This window comes from Chenopodium quinoa, unplaced genomic scaffold, assembly GCF_001683475.1.
Source record: "Chenopodium quinoa cultivar QQ74 unplaced genomic scaffold, ASM168347v1, whole genome shotgun sequence".
Classification (NCBI taxonomy): domain Eukaryota; kingdom Viridiplantae; phylum Streptophyta; class Magnoliopsida; order Caryophyllales; family Amaranthaceae; genus Chenopodium; species Chenopodium quinoa.
Window position 1 is genome coordinate 2,771,533 of NW_018745063.1, and position 20,245 is coordinate 2,791,777.

Here is a 20,245-nt window from a genome sequence, read left to right on the forward strand (position 1 = left end):
TGGCGCATTCCGATTGGTGGGAGCAAAATCCCCTAATCAGGTATGAAACTTGCTAATGATGTGAAGGAGTTCACTTACTTTTTATTTGAGGAAAATAGAAAAATATATGCTTCTAATATTCCTCAAAGTATCCAATCTGAAGATAATATGTCAATGGATGTTGATAATAGTAAAGGAGTCCGTTCCGATAATATGAAAAACCTAAAGAATGAGAAAAAGATTGAATGGACAAGTGTGTATGCAATAAAAGAGTTGGATAGTTTTTTAAATGATGAATTAGTGTAACACCCTAATAATTCTCTCTTTAAACATGTGAGTATCCTGAACAAAATCCAAGAGAATTACTGGTGTGTATGCTGCCAGTGATTCTCTTGGATACTTAAATTTTTTTGCGGGTTTGGGAATTTTTTATTTTTTTTTAATTGAGCCCCATAAACCGATAGAGAATCAACAACGTGTCAGTATGTGGAGCGCTAAAGAGTGTGTTATGCTAATACCGTTGGAAAACACCAGAAACACGAATTCTGTGATTTTGTTTGAAGATGAGAATGACAATTCTCCAATTTCAGCAATTACAATGCCAACAACACTTCAATGGCGTCTTTCTTTCTCACTCTTCTTTACTCCATTCTTCCATTCCACGGATTTCGAGACCTTGTACTGTTATGTGCTCGCAATCATCTCCTACCAGGACTCAAGTAACCCAATTATTTCCTTTTTATTCTTCATTTTATTGAAATTGTCAAGTAGTTTGTTAAAATATGTGGATTAGAGTATTATACTCGCCTACTGAGTATTGTTTATACTATTTTGGTATGTGCGGAAAATATTGACATTATTTCTCAATTAATGATTTATGATTGAATTTCATGATTTGTCTGGAGGAAGAGGATAGACTTGATACAACATTACAACTATTATTGAAATTTGTTTGTTAAGTTGTACTCCGTATTGTATTGTTAACCATGTCGGGACTCGGGGTTAAACAATGTGTCGGGGCTACAATGCTACATGTAGAGCATTGTATCGTAGCTTCGTGTCATGTTCGGGTTGTGCTTAGACATCAGTACTAAGCTATACCGTAGCTTTGATGTTAAGTGTTCAATATGAGTGTATAAAGTCTGGTTACATGATACATTCAGACATCTATACTAAGTTATTATACCTTGGTTTGATGTCAAATTCTTCATACGATTGTAAATTCAGGTTACAATGTTACATGTCGGGTTTTGTTTTGTTTATTTGTATCATGACCAAATTGTGCTTAGGCTTCAGTATTAAGGTATGCTATGCTTAGATGTCAGTATAAGGCCGAAGATAAATTATTCTTGCTGATTAAAACTTGTTTTTGCTGATTTTCTATTATAATTGTTATTTGAAACTGCACATAACTTGTTTTTGCTGAGGTTCACATTACTTTCACTAAATTAACTTATTTTTATGAAAATTAATCTTTAAGGTAAAGAGAATAGGGCCTAAGGCAGTATACTAATCCTTATATTGTAGCTTAATTTTTTATGCTATAGGTCCTAGTATCTTGTTGTAAGCTTGGATGTTTTATTGGATTTCAGAGGATAATGGAAAGCATATCGGTAGGAACAGAAGCCGGTGGTGCAGGAGGATCATATTCTTATACTGCCTTGAAGAGGTTGGATCAATTATGGACAAATATTTGCTCGGCTGAAACAGGTGACAATAATGTACTTCAGATCATCATTTGTATAATAGATGATATGATGTTAATATGCTACATCATTAAAGAGATTGGATATGAATATATAATTGTTTAACACGTCAAGTTTGATGTTGCAGTAACTAAACCACCACAGGTAGTTACTAGTATTACAGGTCCTTTTGTGCATGATGACGCTTCAGGGAAGTCAGTAGAGAATTTTGATGTGATAGTTTGTGGAGGTACTTTGGGAATTTTCATTGCCACTGCATTGTGTGCCAAAGGCCTTAAGGTCGGAATTGTGGAAAGAAATATTCTGAAAGGGGTATAGCATGAAAACTTTGTTTAAGCAAGTGTTTAGGAGCGAAAGTCTGATTGCTCTTATTAACACTTCAGTTTTTGTGAACAGAGAGAACAAGAATGGAATATTTCAAGAAAAGAGTTCTTGGAACTTGTAAAGGTTGGCATTTTGAATGAAGATAACATTGAACAAGCTATATCTGCAGAATTTAATCCTGTGAGTTCCTAGTTTCTTTATAAATTACTTAGTAATAATCAAGCTTTTTAAAGTTATTTGCTTATTTCTTATTTGGACTAATAATTCCTAAAATGTTGATTATCATGTATTGCGGCTACTTAGTAAAATCAAGCTCTTTAAAGTTATTTCTTATTTGGATTAATAATTCCAAAGACGTTGATTACATGTATTGCGGTTACTTCTAGGGTGTAGGTCTATTTGTGAATATAGTCCAAAACATAATCAATTTTGTTCTGAACCATACTTCTTGCATGTCAAGGCTTGCTTCTGGCAGATTTAAATTCCTTCACGAGGCTCAAAATTGGCTAGTAAACTTTTTATATCATGATTTTGACATTGCTTTTATGTTTTTTCTTCTCCTTGGCTTGATCGATTCTGCAGAATAGATGTGGATTTGAAGAGAAGGGTGAGATTTGGGTCAAGGACATTCTTAATATTGGAATTTCGTAAGTTAGTCCTATCCAATTGCGTATATTATGTGATGCTTGTCAAAATGGTAATAATAAAAATCTCTTCGTGAAGTTAATAAAACCAGAAGAGAAAATTGCTTTATGAACTTATGAGAACAGAAACTTGCTGTATTGGTCAAGAAACCTTGTTGTAAACTTAAGAGAATGGTAGACAATCACATGATCCCTACTGATGTTTTTGGATAGCAATGCTGGAGGGAAAGGGAGGGGAGCAAATAGAGGGAAGACTTGATAAAACCGGAAGAGCATGTGTATTTCCTCCAATTTATTTCGGACTTTGGTAGAAAATGGTCCTTTATAAGGGGAAGGAAAATGAATACTCTCATTTCCCTCTTTTTCCCTTCCCCCAATTCATATCCTAATAGAGGAAAATGGATTCCAACTCTCCCTCCATTTCTATTCTTTGAATCCTTTTATCCAAACACATTTTAGTTGAATAAGCATATTATAGCTCTCCAAAAAAAATTTTATCACGGTGAGGGTGCAGTATTTTTTTTGGTCATCCCTATATTAATAATTACGAAACATTACACATTCCTGCTTATATGATTCTTGACTGAGGTTATGTTGCAAATTATTTCCAAAATACTTATAACAAGCAGTATTGTTACAAAGCTGAAATTATTACTCAGGGTCAATTCCCAGAAAAAATTAGAGCCATGCTAATAACAGACAACACTAGCATTCATCAGTAAATTAAACTTTTCTCTTATCCCATTCATGATCAATCATTAAAATAGTAGTACTAATTGATCGTCAACCAGTAGCTTGTGTAAAAGTCCCCTCAGTTTCTATGTAACATATGATCCAAATAATACCCTATCTTTGCTGTATGCTAATCTAATAACAGTTCAAGAGTTTGCCTGGACACTAAAAAACTTTGCAATTTGAAGCAATTTTGATTGTTTAATTTATAAAGGCTGGGATATATTATTCAATTTTGTATGGTCCACTCGTCCTTTATCCATGAAGACCAAGAAGCATGCTACCCAAAAGGAAAGCCAATTCTTGGTATTTGGTGCAGAACCAAAGCAGGATTTATCCTTTTTTTTTTTTAAAAAAAAAAAATTTAATCTTATGGTTTTGTTATCGAATTTCCTATTTTCTATGTGTACACAGTGCAGACAATTTTCTCTAGTTGAATATCTCTTACAATTTGTTATTCCTAGAAAAAAAAAAGCTGGAAGAATATGAGAAAAGTCCTTAATTGATGCAACATATCTGACCAATCTTGTCCTCTATTTCTCTGCTCGACTCCTTAAAAAATGCAGGCCAGCTAAGTTGGTTGAGATAATGAAGGAACGCTTCAGGTCTCTTGGTGGTATTATCATGGAGGGTTACAGTGTATCTAGCATATGTGTGTATGATGATTCAGCAGTAAGTTCAAGATCTCAGCTTAATCTGACTTTTGGTAGTCACCTTCACTTACAGAGCAATTTTATACCATTATACCTTCTAAAAGGATTGTAATCAGAGTAATGTCTAATGTGGACATTTACTATACATGATTTATGCCGCTATAAATCATTCACTGTTGTTGTTCCTGGCGTAGTAGGTTTTGCAAGTATCTGAAGAGAAGATTTTATCATCACGCCTAATCATTGATGCTATGGGAAATTTTTCTCCTATCACAAGACAGGTTAGTATTTTAGTATCATTATAATTTACATTTCTAGCACATGAATGCTTTTATGTATCCATACTCCTTAGTATCCTCATGATTATTTCTTCTAGGCTCTCCCTAACTGATCATTATATTTTTTAACTTTGCAAAGTTTGACAAAAAAGACAGATCAGGTTATCAGATGCTTCTTTTTTAGAATAATTCTTTCAGGCTCTCCCTAACTGATGAAGTGGCTTACATATTGAGTTACAGATACGAAATGGAAGGAAGCCAGATGGTGTTTGCGTTGTTGTTGGTTCTTGTGCAAGTGGCTTTACAAATAACACCACAAGTGATGTCATCTATAGCAGTGCAACAGTGCAGAAAATTGGTCAATCAGAAGCCCAACTGTTTTGGGAGGTAATCTCCCTTGAAAGAAATAAGCATTTTAACCAGCTGGTTTTATTTTTCCTGCAAATTTTCATCGCCTAAACTACCGTTGTACATTCTGCAGGCGTTTCCAGCTGGTTCTGGTCCCATGGATCGTACAACTTACATGTTTACCTATATGGACCCTCAGCCAGGATGCCCTACCCTGGAAGATCTCTTAGAAACTTACTGGGAATTGATGCCAAAATATCAGGTGAAATGGATAATTTCTCTCTGTGAAGCCATACATATGCCTATCTAAATTTTTAATGTTATCTTTCTTTCAGCTTTGCTCTTTTTAACTCACTTTTCCTTTTTGAATGTTAATTCTACTTCAAAATTGTATATCTTGTCGATAGGAAATGCTTGACATTCTTTGTATAATCTTGTATCTTTATTGAGGGATTAAATATCCTATTTCACTTCTTGCGTTTGGCCTTCTGAATTAGAGAAAGTTAACCTTCTCTTTGTTACTTTCTACTCATTGAACTTGGTAAACTTAAATCTTCTGCTGGTGCCTTTCAGTTTTCTAGTTAGAATTCATGTCATCTTACACGTCTTTGTTTTTAACAATTTAAGATGGAAACTTAATTAAGTTTATAACTCTTCCCGGGGTCTTGGTATAAAATGCTGAATATTTCCGTTGTTTCTCTGGCATAAAGTGAAAATATCGACTCTCAAAAGTCAAAACAATGTCAATGTTTCTGTGATATGCAATATGACTTTTGCTGCTTTTCTGGCTCTTCAAAAGTCTTGGAATATATTTATCCTGAATTTGGTTTCTGTTGATTACAAAATGTATAAACATTCTGCGGTTCTGCCTGCGTATATTATGAGGTCATGCTTCTTCCCTAATTGCAATGACTTTTCTTTATTTGTTGTTGTCTGATAGGGAGTTTCTCTGGATGACCTCGATTTTATGAGAGTTGTATATGGCATATTCCCTACTTATCGTGACAGGTAAATTATAACTTATAAGTGCTAATAACTTGTTTCATGATCTGTAGATTCTCTCAAAGTATAAATTTCACTGCATAAGTATCTCTTTATGAATATAATCAATTCCTGAACAAAGCATAACAATTCCAATCTCATGGAAATAAACATGAATAACAAACATATATTTCTTGCAAACCTCTTATCGATGAGTATTTTACTAATTGTATGCTCTTCTTTTGTCATTCTCCTCTAATTTTTTTACTGCGGTATTGCAGTCCACTACCAGCTGCATTTAATCGTATTCTACAGGTGTTTCACATTGTAACTCAAAACCCTTCCATGGATTATATGGTTTCAAGCATTGCTAAAGTATATTCTGCAGTTTGGTGATGCTAGCGGTATTCAATCCCCTGTTTCATTTGGTGGTTTTGGAAGCTTGACCAGGCACCTTGAGAGATTATCGTCGGGTATACTTTACAGTCTTCCACAAGAAATTACTGTGTAATCTATAAAGCATGAGAAACATAATAGCTTTTATTTTTTGTCAGAATGATACTGGAATTTGCTTTAACCTTCATGTAAAACTGGATAAGCTAATTTATCTAATAAGCCCTTATCCTGTGCCATCAGGAATATACGAAGCAATTGAGGGCGATTTTCTTGACTCGAGCAGCTTGTCTTTGCTGAATCCATATTTGGTAAGTGGTGCTTGACACTCTAATAGACTTTTATCTCAGCATATATTAAGTCAAGTGTGTATTTGCAGCCCAATCTAAGTGCTTCTTGGCTATTTCAAAGAGCAATGTCAGCAAAGCAACAGCCTGATGTATCGCCTTCTTTCATCAATGAGCTACTTCATGCCAATTTCCAGAGTATGGAGGTAAAACTTACATGTTTCTTGAAATGATCCAGATATTTTTTTTTGTTCTACAACAATTTCAAATTAGAATATTTATCTTTTCTGCTATCGTGACAATGTACAAAATCTACAGAAGCTTGGTGATCCTGTTTTGAGACCATTTCTTCAGGTCATTGTCTCTTTCATTTTCGCTGCTCTTCTGATATCTGTGTGCATGTATTAATATACTTAGCTTCTAGACATAAAACTTTTAGGTCATTCTGATTATTCTAACATTAAGGTTAATGTTTTTGGACAGGATGTCATTCAATTTGGACCCCTGGTCAAAACATTGGGGTTGGTCATGCTTACTAAACCTCTCATCATTCCTTCCATATTCAAGCAGGTAAGTTATGAGTAACTCCTTTCTCACATGTTATTTAACTTAACTTCTAAACTTTGTACCAAACGTAGAGATATAATGTGGAAAAAGTATAGAATGTTGATACTGGCACCTAGCTCTACTGCCTGTGAAATCCTGATAGTAGCATTGTACTGTATTCTATATGACCTGTTCACACTAGCTCTTTGCCAACATCCTCGGACTTAATTTTTATTTTTTATTTTTTATTTTTTTATCAGGGAAAATATTATACTTTAGTTTTGATGTGCTATAGATCTGCAATATTAAGGGTAGAATATTTTTAAAAAATACAATAATAAGACCCTCCAAAACAGATGTTTAAATCGAAAAAACAATTACTAAGTATTTTCGTGCTTGATTATGGCATGGAAGGAAGTTATCCACTTAGGACCTGTTCTGTTCAGCTTAATTTCAGTTCAGTTCAGTTCTTTTGCTAATTTATTTCAATTAAGTTCAGTTCCAATTTGTTCAGTTCACTTGAGTTGTTTTCAGTAAATCGGAACAGCCCCTTAGTTTGAACCATATATATATATATTGTACTATAGTTCGGATATGTGACACATACATTTAAAGGGCTTGCTTGCTTTGCTATGACAAAAACAGTTGCACAAACATGTTTGGAAATAATGCTTCTCAGAATTAATCATTTGTCAGTTTCACATTTAAACTCATTCGATTATTTGATGTTTTCAGGTTGGTTTTCCTGTGCTGATTGATTGGTCCGGGCATTTCTTTATGCTTGGTCATTACACATTCCTCTCAAGCTTTGTAGATCCTTTAATTAGGTGAGTATTATGAGCTGTTACTAATCGAGTTTATATTTCATAATGACCTGATGGTTGCATGGATGAGGCATACACATTAACTGTATTTCATCTACTTCTTTTGTTTAGTTGTTCAATCTTGATCGCTTAGCTTTTCTTAGGTCTTCAATTAACAAATTCCCTTCCAAGTCGAAGTTTCAATGGAAGCGATATCTTGATGCTTGGAAGTATGGAGCTGGTTTAGACTATAGATTGTGAAGTAATACATTGTTGAAATACCAGAAACGTAAGACAACCTTATTCAATACTTCGTATATTGTATGATTTGATAAGTACATGATGTGATACTCTTAAACTTCTATGTAATTTCCAGCAGAAAATTAAATGATCAAGTGGTTTAACCTTTTATCTTAAAAAAGAGAGAAATATACTGATAGTCTATTTTCCTGATGGTGTTTTGATATCAAAAAAATTGTTAATGATGGTCCTCTGTAATTTTAGAACATGTTAGTAAGAGTATTTATTGGGTTGGAAACGGATTCAACTAAACCATTACCATTACCTAGTGTTTGGTTAGAAGGTTTAGGTTACAATTACCATAACCTAAGGCTAATGATTTCCACTTAATTTTATTGTTTACTTGTTTGCGTGTATGAATCAATGACTAATTACATGGATATAAAAAGAAAACCAAAAATTGCTGATCGTTTACTTTTTTTTGTTTCCCCCGATTAGATCTGAACTCTTAACAAGTATACCACGTTTCTCCTACCATAGTATGATAGTATAATGCAGTTTCATAAGGAGTATAATATTTTAATTTTTATTTTTTGACGTCTTAGGGAGTATAACATAGTATTCTTCCCTCCGTTTTTTTCTTAAAAGATACAGTTATTATTTTTATCTAAAGCTACATTTTCTCTTTTGAAAATCTCTTACAATTTAACAATGTATCTTTACCTACTAATGATCCATATTGTCTTACTTTATTATTTCTCACTCTTTCAATGGTCCACACTCCTCTCAGGCTCTCACACTACTTTACATTTCAATAAAATATTTACCGTACTATCTTTTCTTAATATTTTTTTATTATTTATTCTACCCAACTAACATCTTATTTTATTAAACTCCGCACAATCCTAACTCTAGATTACAAAAATAACGAACGGTATAACACATAATTTTCTTAATTTAAAATGTGTGACAAATGTTACCTGTTATATTTATTGGAGACATCAGCATTATAGCTTTTATTAAGCACACTTTCTTTATTGTATAGTTGGTCAATCATCTATATGGAATATAATTGCTTAAATATACTTCGTAGTTTTTATTCAATTTTTATACAAAGTATTTAAAAATTTTTGGGTGTCTAACATGTCTATTCATAAACTTTTCTCATGAGGACTTCTATTTAAAGAAGATAATAGGTTGAGCTGTTGAAGGTTAATTGTAGCTCATTATATTGTTTGTTCAGTACAACATTTTATTAGTCATCTGCACTCATAATCAAGCTACTTTCATTTCCCAGTTTTTATTGGTAAGTCATCTTTTGTTGATGCATGAAGCCACTTTATTATGTAACTAGTAATTTTTTTTTTTTTTTTGTTTTGTATTGTGTGTCAATACCCTTTTTTTTTTCTTTTTTTTTTTTTTTTTCTTTAGTACTTACTCCATTTCATATTACTTTTAATATAACATATTTTTAATTTGGATTTTTTGTCAAAAACAATCTAATAAAACCTGTGAAATAATCTAAAAAAAAATATTGTAAGAAACTACCTAATAAAGGGATTTGTTAAACATCGCCCGCGTTTTTCTACATAAAGCCCACATTTTTTAAAAATGTTGACATTATTGCCCTTGTTTTAATTTTTACCGAAAATAAAATTTTTCACTCATAAAAAATGTGGAGCAGGACTGGATCGCCGAGTGAAACCGAAGAGCCCTCAACGTCGGGTAGATGCACCGGAGAGACGCCGTTGACGCCGGAAAAGGAGGTACGATGCCATCTAAAACCACGAATTGGCGGCTGGCGTCCTGCCGGGACGCCGTGACCGTAGTGGTGGCGCCTAGCCAGGACGCCGCCACCGTAACTCTAGCGCCTGGCCAGGACGCCGCCACCGTGGCCTTGGCGTCTGGCCAAGACGCCGCCGCCACGGTGGCGGCGTCCTGGCCAGGCGCCACCGCCACGGTGGCGGCGTCCTGGCTAGACGCCACCGCCACGGTGGCGGCGTCCTGGCTAGGCGCCACCACTATTTTTTTTTTTTTTTTTTAATTTAATTTAAAATTTGTTTATTTTTTTTTTTTTGTGTTACAATTTTTTTCTTTTTTTTTTGTTTTTTTTTTTGTTTTGTTTTTAATTGTTTTAATTTGTTTTTGTTTTTAATTTATTTATTTTTTATTTTTTTTTTTTACAATTTTTTTCGTTTTATGTTTTTTTTTTGTTTTTTTTTTTTTTGGTTTATTTTTATTTATTTAATCTAAAGTTTTGTTTATGTTTTTTATTTTTGTGTTTTGTTTTTTTTTTTTTTTTGAATACTTTTTGTTTATTTCTTTGTTTGTTGTTTATAATTTATTATTGTTTTTGCTTTTGTGCTAATGTTGTGTCAAATGTATTAATTTAATCTACTCTTATGTGATTATATTTATATGTTATTGTTGCAGGATTATGGTGGAGACGGAAATGATTATAGTGGGATTTTTGTACACGATGGTCTGTTCGAAGATGCTCAACAAGCGGTTGATTGGGCGAAACAGGTTGCAATTAGATCAGGTTTTTGTTTAGTAGTAGCAACTCATAAATCTCAACGGGATGGTAGAATGGATCGCATTTTGAGATGCGACCGTTATCGCAAAAGGGAGGAACGAGATTTCAGTCAAGCGATTCGGTTTGATACAAAGCGGAAAGGTTGTGGGTGTCAGTTCAGAGTAAAGGTTCGACAACAGCAAAGGGGTGACGGTTGGGAAGTGAAGAGTTACGGTAAATGGGGGTATCACAACCATGAGATGATCGCATATGAAGTGGGTCATCGACAGTTAAGTGGCCTAAGTCCTGCTGCGAAACTAATTGTAAAAGAAATGAGTGATGCTCAAGTGAAGCCTGCTAAAATATTAGCATCTGTGTTGGAGAAATTTCCTGAAGACCAGCCAAACCGAAGACACATCTACAACGTCAGACATAAATTGAGGTTTGAACGGTCAGAGGGAAGGAACCCTATACAGCAGCTTCTACACCAGGCACAAGCACGTGGTTACCTGTACTGGTTTGAATCTGATGAAGACACATCGGAGGTGACTCATTTGTTCCTTGTGCATCCTGATTGTGCTGATATGATTTCGTCTTGGCCATCTGTGATTCTGATCGATTCAACGTACAAGACAAACAAGTATAAGTTTCCACTGGTTGAGATGGTTGGGATGACTCCAACGAACCAGAACTTTTTGATTGGTTATGCAGTTATGAAGGATGAGACGGTTGCGAGTTACCGTTGGGTGTTGGAGAAGTTGAGAAATTACATCGGCCCAAGTGTTCAGCCATCGGCCATCGTCAGCGATTGTGAGGGAGGTCTCTTTGCCCCTATAGCGGAGCTGTTTCCGGAGTCGAGCCATTTACTGTGCACATGGCACATCAACAAATGCGTGAAAGTCAAAGCCTACAACCTTTTCAACAAGAACTTAGATTCAGCAGAGAGATTGGTAAATGGTAAGTGGCGGAAGATCCTGCAAGCTACCACGGAGGCAGAGTACGACCGAGCCTTGGATAACTTCAAGGATGCATACCAATGGTGCCCGGCAATCGTAGACTATGTGATGCAGCAGTGGGTGCCTCAGAGGGAAAAGTTTGTCAAATATTGGACAAACCAAGTTCTTCATTTTGGAAACACTACTACATGTAGAGTTGAGAGCGCTCATAGAGCTCTGAAGGACTGGATTGATTCTTCCACCTCTGCTCTGGATACACTGTTCGAGAGAATAAACAAGGCTATTGATACTCAGAGGAACGGCATCAAGAACTCTCTCGAGGACTCCAGACGGCGACATGGCACGATGTATAGCCATTTCATATTTAAGATTCTCCATGGTCGTGTGTCACACTACTGCTTGGGGTTGATTCTGAGCGAGCACACCAGGATGAGGGAGTTGGGTGATGAAGTGGCTATTCGGTGCGGATGTGCTATATCGGTGACTCATGGACTACCTTGTGCATGCACCATTCACCGCGTAATTACGCAAGATAGGGCGTCGTTACATGTTGATCAGGTTCATCCATTCTGGCGGACGCTCGTTATCGGAGAGCATGCTGTTCCACAGACAGTCAACCGTGAACAGGAGGAGTTGGAGCAGTTTCGTTCGATGTTTGACCAAGTGTCCTCCAGCCACCCTTCAGTCATTCGTAGTGCTACCCACGTACTTCATGACATGTTCAACTCGTCGTGCTTGGATCATGAGGAACCTGAGGGGGTCGAGCGACCACGGGGCCGACAACCACGGCGGGAAAGGAGTGCGTTTGAGTACATTCGTGGTCGTGGTCGTGGTCGTGGCCGTGGTCGTACATCGTCATCAAGTGGTAGTCAAACATCTTCGTCGGTGAATATGCCCGGCACCGGTACGGTACTTTAGTTTAATTTACTTTTTAGAGTGTTTGTTTAGTTTTCTGCTAACTTGTTAATTGTGTTTTTTGATGTGTGCAACAGGCAGAATGGACATTGAACATTTTCCATATAAAGACAGGATCCCTAACATCATGATGCCGTTCCTGGACGGGTGGAATGATGTGGTTGCAGATGGTAACTGTGGATTTCGGGTTGTGGCTGATGTGTTTCAGATGGGTGAAGACAACTACGGTTTAGTGCGTCAGTTGATGTACAGTGAAATCGCCTCAAACCGAGCTGTTTATCGCCACGTGTACGGACAGGACTTGGATAGGTCTCTGCAGCGTATCCGGTGGGGAGGAGGACGTTGCGGTCAAAATCATTGGTTCGACGCGCCCCTTGATCTCTTCGCCGTTGCAAACATCTACAAGTGTGCAGTGATGCATTTCGGCCTTGGTTTGCATGGTCGAGCTTACTATCCGTGTACCACGGTTCTGCCTTGGTGTTCGCGTGAGACCGTCACCAGACCGGTAAGAGAGGTTGCTATTGGATTTCTGGGGCCGTCATACAGACATTTCATCCGACTGGACCTGTCACCCGATTTTCCGGTCCCACCGATTATACCAACGTGGTACACCATTCGTACAGCAAGCGTAGAGGGCTGGGATGCGTTATATCATGACCGGGTGCAGCAGTGGAACAATCTAGTTGCCTTTTCTATGTGACCTAATATTGCTATTGCTATGTTTTTCCCATTTATTTAATTTTCGGATTCTAATTTTCGTATTTAGTTTTCCCATTTAAATGTGAACCTGTATTTAGTTTTCGTATGCCCACTAATTACAACTTAAAATAAAAGTTATAAAAACTAAAAATATAATGTCAAATTCTAAGAACTTAAAATAATAATTATAAGAACAGATAATGTTAACTTTTACAAACAACTAGGAAAATGTTTTATAAATGCACTGCCGACATATCAATAATCTCTCTGTGACGCCCACTGCCACTGCTCAAGGGCCCGTTCCAGTTCATCAATAACAGCTCTGCCTGTTGCAGTCGTCATGTTGTCCCTCTCCTCAAAAAGTCTGTGTCCCAACTGCGTCATCTTTCCCATCCACTACACATAACAAAACACATAAAATTCAATAACGACGTATTATGAGACATATTATATGAAAAAAAACACAACTACAAATGTTTTATGAGACGTACCGCATCCACGGCAGTGGGCGGTGGCACATCATCATCATCGGCGTCGTCGCCGTGGTGGACGTCTCTGATCAACCTCGGGTGCGAGTGCCGGTTGTACCACTCCATGTAGTGCTGGTCACACATGGCAGCCACCCCAGTTGGCGGCCGCTGCAACTATAAAAGTAGAAATAATTTAAACACTTTACCTCTAATGGGGACATCCTGTCAAGCAATAACCGTATCGATCGCAGGCGGTCAATGGACTTCTTCTCGACACGCGGACTCCACGCACAGGCACGTGGCTGGCCATCCCCAATAGGAACCGGGTCGCGGTGTGGTCGAAACGCCGGGAAATACTCGTATATCCACGTCTGTAACAACGTCATACATCCAGTGATACCTGCCGCATCAGCCCGGCTCGAGAATCCTAACTGGCGATACATGTACGCTAATGTAGCCGACCCCCAAGAAAACTGGCCTACTCTGTCGGGCTCACACGCGTCAACTATGTCGCGTGGCCTGAGCTTGTTTCCGCTCTTATCCGGAAACAAGGTACACCCGAGAAGAAGAAAAACATATGCAGCCAGCTGTGTGTCCTGCGTCCTACGTGAAGTGGGGTGCAAACATCGCTGCAAAACTGCTGCGATCTTAACACCGCCGTGATCCCACACACCAAGTGCCGCTGTGTACAGCGCAGCCCTATCCACCGCCAACAGCTCCGCCAATAAATCTGCCTGATCCGCATCTGTGACAACAGATGCTCGGTTTCCCTCTACGGGAATCCCAAGGATGGCCTCGACGTCATGCAACATGATCGTCATCTCACCGAACGGAAGGTGGAAAGAGTTCGTGTCCGGCTGCCATCGCTCAACGAAAGCCGTGATCAGCGTCGAGTCAATCCTCTCATGCATGGTGGCAGGAAGGTGGCTCACTCTAGTGGCCCTCAATCGGCCGACCATCTCGCTCTCCTCCGGCCAAGCCTCAGCCCAACTACACAAGAAGTTACAAGTCCTCTCCCGGGTTTGGCATTTCAAAATGCCGCTATCCAAAGCCCGCTCTTGGTCCTCCCAAATACGGGTAGCGATGTGTCCTAGAAAGCTAGGAATCACACTCCCGTCTATAGGTCCCCCAGCCACCTCGCCCCTCACCACCCAAGAATCATTAACGGCCCTCGACCGTTTTCTGCTAACCGCAGACACAGTGGACGCAGATGATGTGCCAGATCTACTAACAAATCTACCATCTCTACCCTTACGCACGTCTACCCTACGCGTCTCATACACATCATCAAGCCTCTGACTGAATGGACCGTAATCATCATATGGTCCACTCTGATCGTCCACATCCTCATCTGCATCCTCCTCCTCCTCCTCCTCATCACCATCATCATCTTCATCATCCTCAGAATAGTGCACCCGTTCTCTACGAGCCGAGGCCGAAATACCACGGGATCTAACGTGTCTGGGCCCCGAGCTCTCCATTGAGTTCATCGTACTTCTCATAATGTCCATACTCTTCCCAGCCCCAGAACGAAAATACGATGCCTAACACAAAATAACAACACATGTAATATGCAATATAAACATGTAATATAAACATAAAAAAAGTAATTAAAATAAATAAATAAAACAATATACATATGATGGAAAATAAATTAAAAACATTACAAAATATTAACAACCTAAAAATAAAAAAATTAATAACCTAATAAATAAATAAATAAAAAATTGGAAAAAACAAAGCAAAAAAAAAAATTACCCAAAAAAAACAAATTGGAAAAAACAAAGTGAAAAATATAAAATTATAAAAACTTAAAAAAAGAAGAACATCAAAATTTTAAAAAAAATTTATAACAAAAAAAAGGGAACATAAAATTTTTTTTAAGTAAAAAAACTAATTCAAAAAAAAAAAAAACAAGAACAATAAACAAGAACATAAAATTAAAAAAAAGAAAAACAAATTTAAAAAAAAATCAAAAAAAAAATAATTATTTTCGAAAATTAAATTTCAAATTTAAAACCAAAAAAAAAATTAAAAAAAAAAAATAAAAAGGCGGCGGCGCCTAGGCCAGACGCCGTGACGGTGGCGGCGGCGTCTAGCCCAGACGCCACTACCACGGCGGCGGCGCCTAGGCCAGACGTCGGTGCCGTGGTTCTGGCGCCTGGGCCAGACGCCACCGCCACCGTCACGGCGTCTGGCCTAGGCGCCGCCGCCGTGGTAGTGGCGTCTGGGCTAGACGCCGCCGCCGTGGTGGTGGCGTCTGGCCTAGGCGCCGCCACCGCCTCCGACCTTTTTTTTTTTTAATTTTTAAACACAAAATTAATAAAAAATACCTTCTCGCCGGAAAACCGCTGTCCACCCGCCGCATGTGCCGCCACTTCCTTGCCGGGCCGCCTCGACATCGCTCGGAAAGTTTTTTAGAGAGAGAAAGTGGAAGTAGAGAATTGAGAGAAGAAATTGTGTTTTTTACTTTGAGGGCAAAAGTGACAATTCACTCTAATTTTGTGGGCTTTATGTGGAGATTCGCGGGCGATGATTAGCAATTGAGCTAATAAAAGGTAAATATTTTTCACCGTTGACCAAATTCTATGGGGTTGAACCACCTCAAAACACCCCACTAAACCACTGTGGGCCGGGGTTGGTTTCCAAGGTAATAAGGTTTTTTTTTTTGGGTGGTTGGAGAATATTACGAGTTGGTGGGGGTAATATCATGCATCGAGCTAGTGGTTTTTGGGGTTAGGGGTGGTGGTTTTGGGGATGTAGGGTGGTTTCAGCGTGGTACGATGGAGGAAATTTCAATCAGGTAGTAATGGTTTTGGGATAAGAGTAGTGGTTTCGAACATATTTTGAGGTGGGTCAACGATGAAAATCCGACAAAGATAGTATTTTAAAACATTTTACTTGTTATTTGGTAGTTTTTCACAAAATATGAATTATATTAGATTGTTTCTCACAAAATATCCTTTTTGTTTTAAAGAATAGATTTTGTGGTAAATGACTAAGGGCATGTTCACATTTACTTAATTTCAGTTTAGTTCAGCTCCAATGAGTTCAATTCAGTTTAGTTCAGCTCCTAATTTTCCTCTCTCATAAAATATTCATTTCAGTTCAATTTAGTTCAGCTCAGCTCCAATCAGTTTAGTTCAGTTCAGTTTAGCTTCAATCAGTTCGATTCAGCTCTGTTCAGTAAATGTGAACATACCCTAAATGAGCATATTAATCAAAATAATTGAAACACAGGCATGAGAATTATTGACTTATTGAATTATTAAATCGTTTACCTCTTCAAATCTCTTCTTTCTTACAATGCATTCTAAGTGATGTATGTTGCAAGTAATCAAGTAATACGGATGAATTGATATATATTCTAACAAAATTATGTGCACCTAGTATTGACAGGCGAAAAAGACAGTACGTAGAATGGTGAGAATCAAAATCACGAGCGCTTATGTTATGGTAGCCATAGCAGTATGGATGGTGCTTGAACCAACTCTCGCCGCAAAACCAGATGTAAGTTTCGACATCGAAGGTGCTACAATAGCTAGCTACTCGCAATTGTTGACTGATGTACGTAACATAGTGAGGGATAGAAAGATTGTATATGGTGGGCGCCCCGATTTACCAGTAATGGCGAAACCTTCAGCAGCAAAAAATTATTTGTATGTCGATTTGACAGCATCAGGGGGAAGGACAATCACAATTGCTGTGAATTTAAGAAAAGATTATAATTTATATGTGGTTGCTTATCTTGACAAAATTAATGGAAACTTTAGGTCACATATTTTTAAAGATTTTGCCAAGAGTTACCCTGCTGATGCTGAAAAGAATCTCTTTCCAGAGGCGAAAGTTAAAGCTGATCGTCTAGTTATGCATTATGAAAGTAATTATGCTGAGGTTGAGAGTAAGGCAGGTTCTAGAGCCAATTTGGGATTGGGAAAACAACCACTAATCTTATTCTTTAACAAAGTTTATGGGCAGCCCATTGTTGATACGAGTGAAGCTCGATTTATGCTCGTTGTTATGCAAATGCTTTCCGAGGCAACACGATTTGCATATATCGAGAGAATGATTGTGGAAAATTTTGAGAAAGAAACTGATGAATGCTATAAACCCGACTTTAAAACGATCGAATTTGAAAAGACTTGGAAGAAGATCACTGTAGGAATTAAGAATTCTAAGGGAGGTGAAATCAAGCCGCCACTAGATTTAAAGGATCCTGAGGATAATCCTTGGCCAGTGTCCAGTGTCGAAGAAATTGCTAGAGACATGGGGCTTCTAAAGAACGAAGGCGCTACTACGACCGCTAACAACCGAGTATCTCTGGCACTAGTCATCAATAAATTACAAAGGCATTTCAACCAGTTCATTAGTTTTTTTAAAGCCAACAATGGTGATGATGATTATGAGGCTGAACTGTGAAATTAACCAAGGATTTGCTATGGCTTTATAATTTATTATGTATGACATTTGTTCATGATGAGTAGAAGTTGTGTGATCATATGTTGTTTATTTATTGTGTTAATTGAAACATTTATGTTTCTCAAATGGCAACTTTTGTAAATAAATAGCTTTGGGATCCGTGAAAAATAATAAAAAAAATTGCTCTAGCTATACCTGACATCTAACCTTGGGTTGAAAGCTTAACCCAACTTGTATTGAAGCGGTAACGTCGTTAACGGCTTACAAACTATGCAATGAAAAAATGTAATCAAATAATTAGAGTGTGAGACAAAGGGGGATTGTGCAGGTTGAGCTAGGGGAGACGAAGGTTAGTTGATTCGGCGGATGATGATGATGAGTTGTAGACCTTAGGCTTGAAGTGTGGTTACCTAATTAATATGCAAAACAGTTTAATCAATCCAAATCGATTTCAGCTTCAATGGAGATGAAGGGCATGCTTAGCTTCAATGGAGAAATGAATGGAGGACGGAAAAATCAATTACCCTCTAGGGTTAACTATACCCTTAATTTCTCCCCGTGTTATTAAGGTTTTCGTTTAATTCCGACGGCGAAGCCGCCGAAACCGGTTTACTTGTTAACACCAAACCGCTTTAAGATGGGTTGGAGGATGAGGATGAAGGTGGGTTGGAGGAAGGTAGAATTTGTTTACTTGTTAACACCAAATAACTATAGTTAACTCAAATATCCCACGAATTACTAATTGGTATACACTAGACCCTAGTGTAGGTAGGGGTACCTACACCCCCTCTAAACTTATCATTTTACCCACATCCCATAACCCACAAACCTGCAGTAACTACCCACCAAATCATTTTAATTTCTCTCTCAAACCTTCTTCTTCATTTCTCTAGACTTTCTCTCTCATCACAACAAAAAAATCTGAACCAAAATTGCTTCAAAATACTACGAAACTGCTTCAAAATACTTTGAAATTGCTTCAAAATACTGCTAAATTGCTTCAAATGTCTACATTTGCGAAGAAATTCAACAATTGCAAAAACATTCACAGAAAGAGTAAGTAATTTTACTACAATTTTTTGTACGAACCCTAGTTTTTCTATTTTATTTTGAAATTACATGTTCAGAAACATAATCTAAGTTGATTAGAACTATTTTATGCAAAAATCATTAAAATCTACTATATTGGTGCTGTTTTTGTAGAACCGAAAAATATGTTTCGAAGTAGAGAGATAAAGAGAATGATTACTCAGATTAGAATCTTGTTCGTTGAACACAACAAGGCAGATTTTGTAGAAACGTAAGTATTATTTCAAAAACCTATTTAAACAATAGTAGAAATTTTTTTTAAAAAAAAAAAACAGCGAACAAAAGTCTCAAGTTGTAGATATAGAACTTTTAAAAGATATTAAAAAGTCTCATGGTATAGATGTTAACATTTCTACGATTTCGAGGTAATATATGAACATATACTGAATTATAAATGTTCATTTGTATATTTGAATTTATTTGAGTTTATATTTGACTTTATATGCTTAAATAAAAAATGTTTATTTTTATGATACGTTATGCACATTTATGAAATGCATAAATATTCATTCATTTGAGTTGAGAAACTGACTTATTCATTCAATGAAATCTTTTGATCATTTATGAAATTCATAATGTTCATTTACATATAAAGTAATGTTCATTTTAAAATATATGTTAATATTATTTCATTTCAGATTACATATATATATTTATATGCCTAAGAGACGAATGTTCATTTCTTTTATACATTATGCACATGTGTAATATTGATAATATTCATTTGTATGCATTAAAACTAATATCTTATAACCAATCTAGCTATATTGTAGTGATGTCCAAAGTTACACATATGATATAAATTTGCACATAGAATTGAAGAATATGTAGTTGTTTTGGAGAAGATAAAATGACTTAGCAACGCTGATTATACAAACTGCGGAGTATACATTAGGAAGCATATAGAAACCTTCACTACTAAACTTAATGAGAGTTAGATTTGTGATTTGAAACCAAACAGTGTAAAAGTGATAAATGTTCAATAATGTAAGATATATTGTTCATTTATAAAGCAGTGTCTATAATAATTAACATTTGTTAATTCATTTTGTTCAACAGGTGGACCAAATTAGGAAGCAAGGATGCGAAACTTATATTATTTGAAGAAAAACACTAATTCTAGGTTAAATAGAAGATAAGCAAGAAAGTTTGCAAAGGAATAGTACATGTTATATGTTCATTTATGAATATGTATATGTTCATTTATTATATATAGTTTTATAGATGTTTGTTTTTGGAGGAAAATAGACTTATAGATTTTATTTGTT

The 20,245-nt window shown here is 36.8% G+C and overlaps 3 protein-coding genes across 5 annotated transcripts; all 3 read left to right on the forward strand.

Moving 5' to 3' along the window:
* Nucleotides 1-205: 205 nt before the first annotated feature.
* Nucleotides 206-17,258, forward strand: LOC110709269. 3 transcript variants are annotated; one of them, XM_021887482.1, is made up of 19 exons: nt 207-698; nt 1,572-1,689; nt 1,813-1,997; nt 2,082-2,189; nt 2,592-2,656; nt 3,952-4,057; nt 4,236-4,319; nt 4,557-4,703; nt 4,798-4,926; nt 5,605-5,672; nt 5,927-5,960; nt 6,034-6,118; nt 6,282-6,349; nt 6,418-6,531; nt 6,644-6,679; nt 6,809-6,895; nt 7,607-7,698; nt 7,839-7,963; nt 16,860-17,258. In XM_021887482.1, the coding sequence occupies exons 1-18, from the start codon at nt 543-545 to the stop codon at nt 7,933-7,935; spliced, it is 1,779 nt and encodes a 592-aa protein (XP_021743174.1). In that variant the 5' UTR covers nt 207-542; the 3' UTR covers nt 7,936-7,963; nt 16,860-17,258. The 3 variants fall into 3 exon arrangements, with proteins under 3 accessions (XP_021743176.1, XP_021743174.1, XP_021743175.1); XM_021887483.1 differs by having other exon boundaries at nt 16,869-17,258; XM_021887484.1 differs by lacking the exon at nt 16,860-17,258 and having other exon boundaries at nt 206-698; nt 7,807-7,921.
* LOC110709268 lies at nt 11,064-13,061 on the forward strand. The gene is made up of 2 exons (XM_021887481.1): nt 11,064-12,289; nt 12,378-13,061. Exons 1-2 carry the CDS (start codon nt 11,092-11,094, stop codon nt 12,998-13,000), a joined length of 1,821 nt encoding a protein of 606 aa, XP_021743173.1. The 5' UTR covers nt 11,064-11,091; the 3' UTR covers nt 13,001-13,061.
* LOC110709320 (ribosome-inactivating protein PD-L3/PD-L4-like) lies at nt 16,890-17,888 on the forward strand. Its single transcript, XM_021887531.1, has one exon. The coding sequence runs from the start codon at nt 16,890-16,892 to the stop codon at nt 17,886-17,888; it is 999 nt and encodes a 332-aa protein (XP_021743223.1).
* The last annotated feature ends 2,357 nt before the right edge of the window (nt 17,889-20,245 follow it).

Bases quoted from the DNA above. Each gene is read 5' to 3' on its own strand.
- LOC110709269 (XM_021887482.1), top strand. From the start codon at position 543: ATGAGAATGACAATTCTCCAATTTCAGCAATTACAATGCCAACAACAC. The intron at 5,961-6,033 runs GTGTTTCACATT...TATATTCTGCAG, and splicing joins CATTTAATCGTATTCTACAG to TTTGGTGATGCTAGCGGTAT. The intron at 6,532-6,643 runs GTAAAACTTACA...CAAAATCTACAG, and splicing joins CCAATTTCCAGAGTATGGAG to AAGCTTGGTGATCCTGTTTT.
- LOC110709268 (XM_021887481.1), top strand. From the start codon at position 11,092: ATGGTTGGGATGACTCCAACGAACCAGAACTTTTTGATTGGTTATGCA. The intron at 12,290-12,377 runs GTACGGTACTTT...TGTGTGCAACAG, and splicing joins GGTGAATATGCCCGGCACCG to GCAGAATGGACATTGAACAT.
- LOC110709320 (XM_021887531.1), top strand. From the start codon at position 16,890: ATGGTGAGAATCAAAATCACGAGCGCTTATGTTATGGTAGCCATAGCA.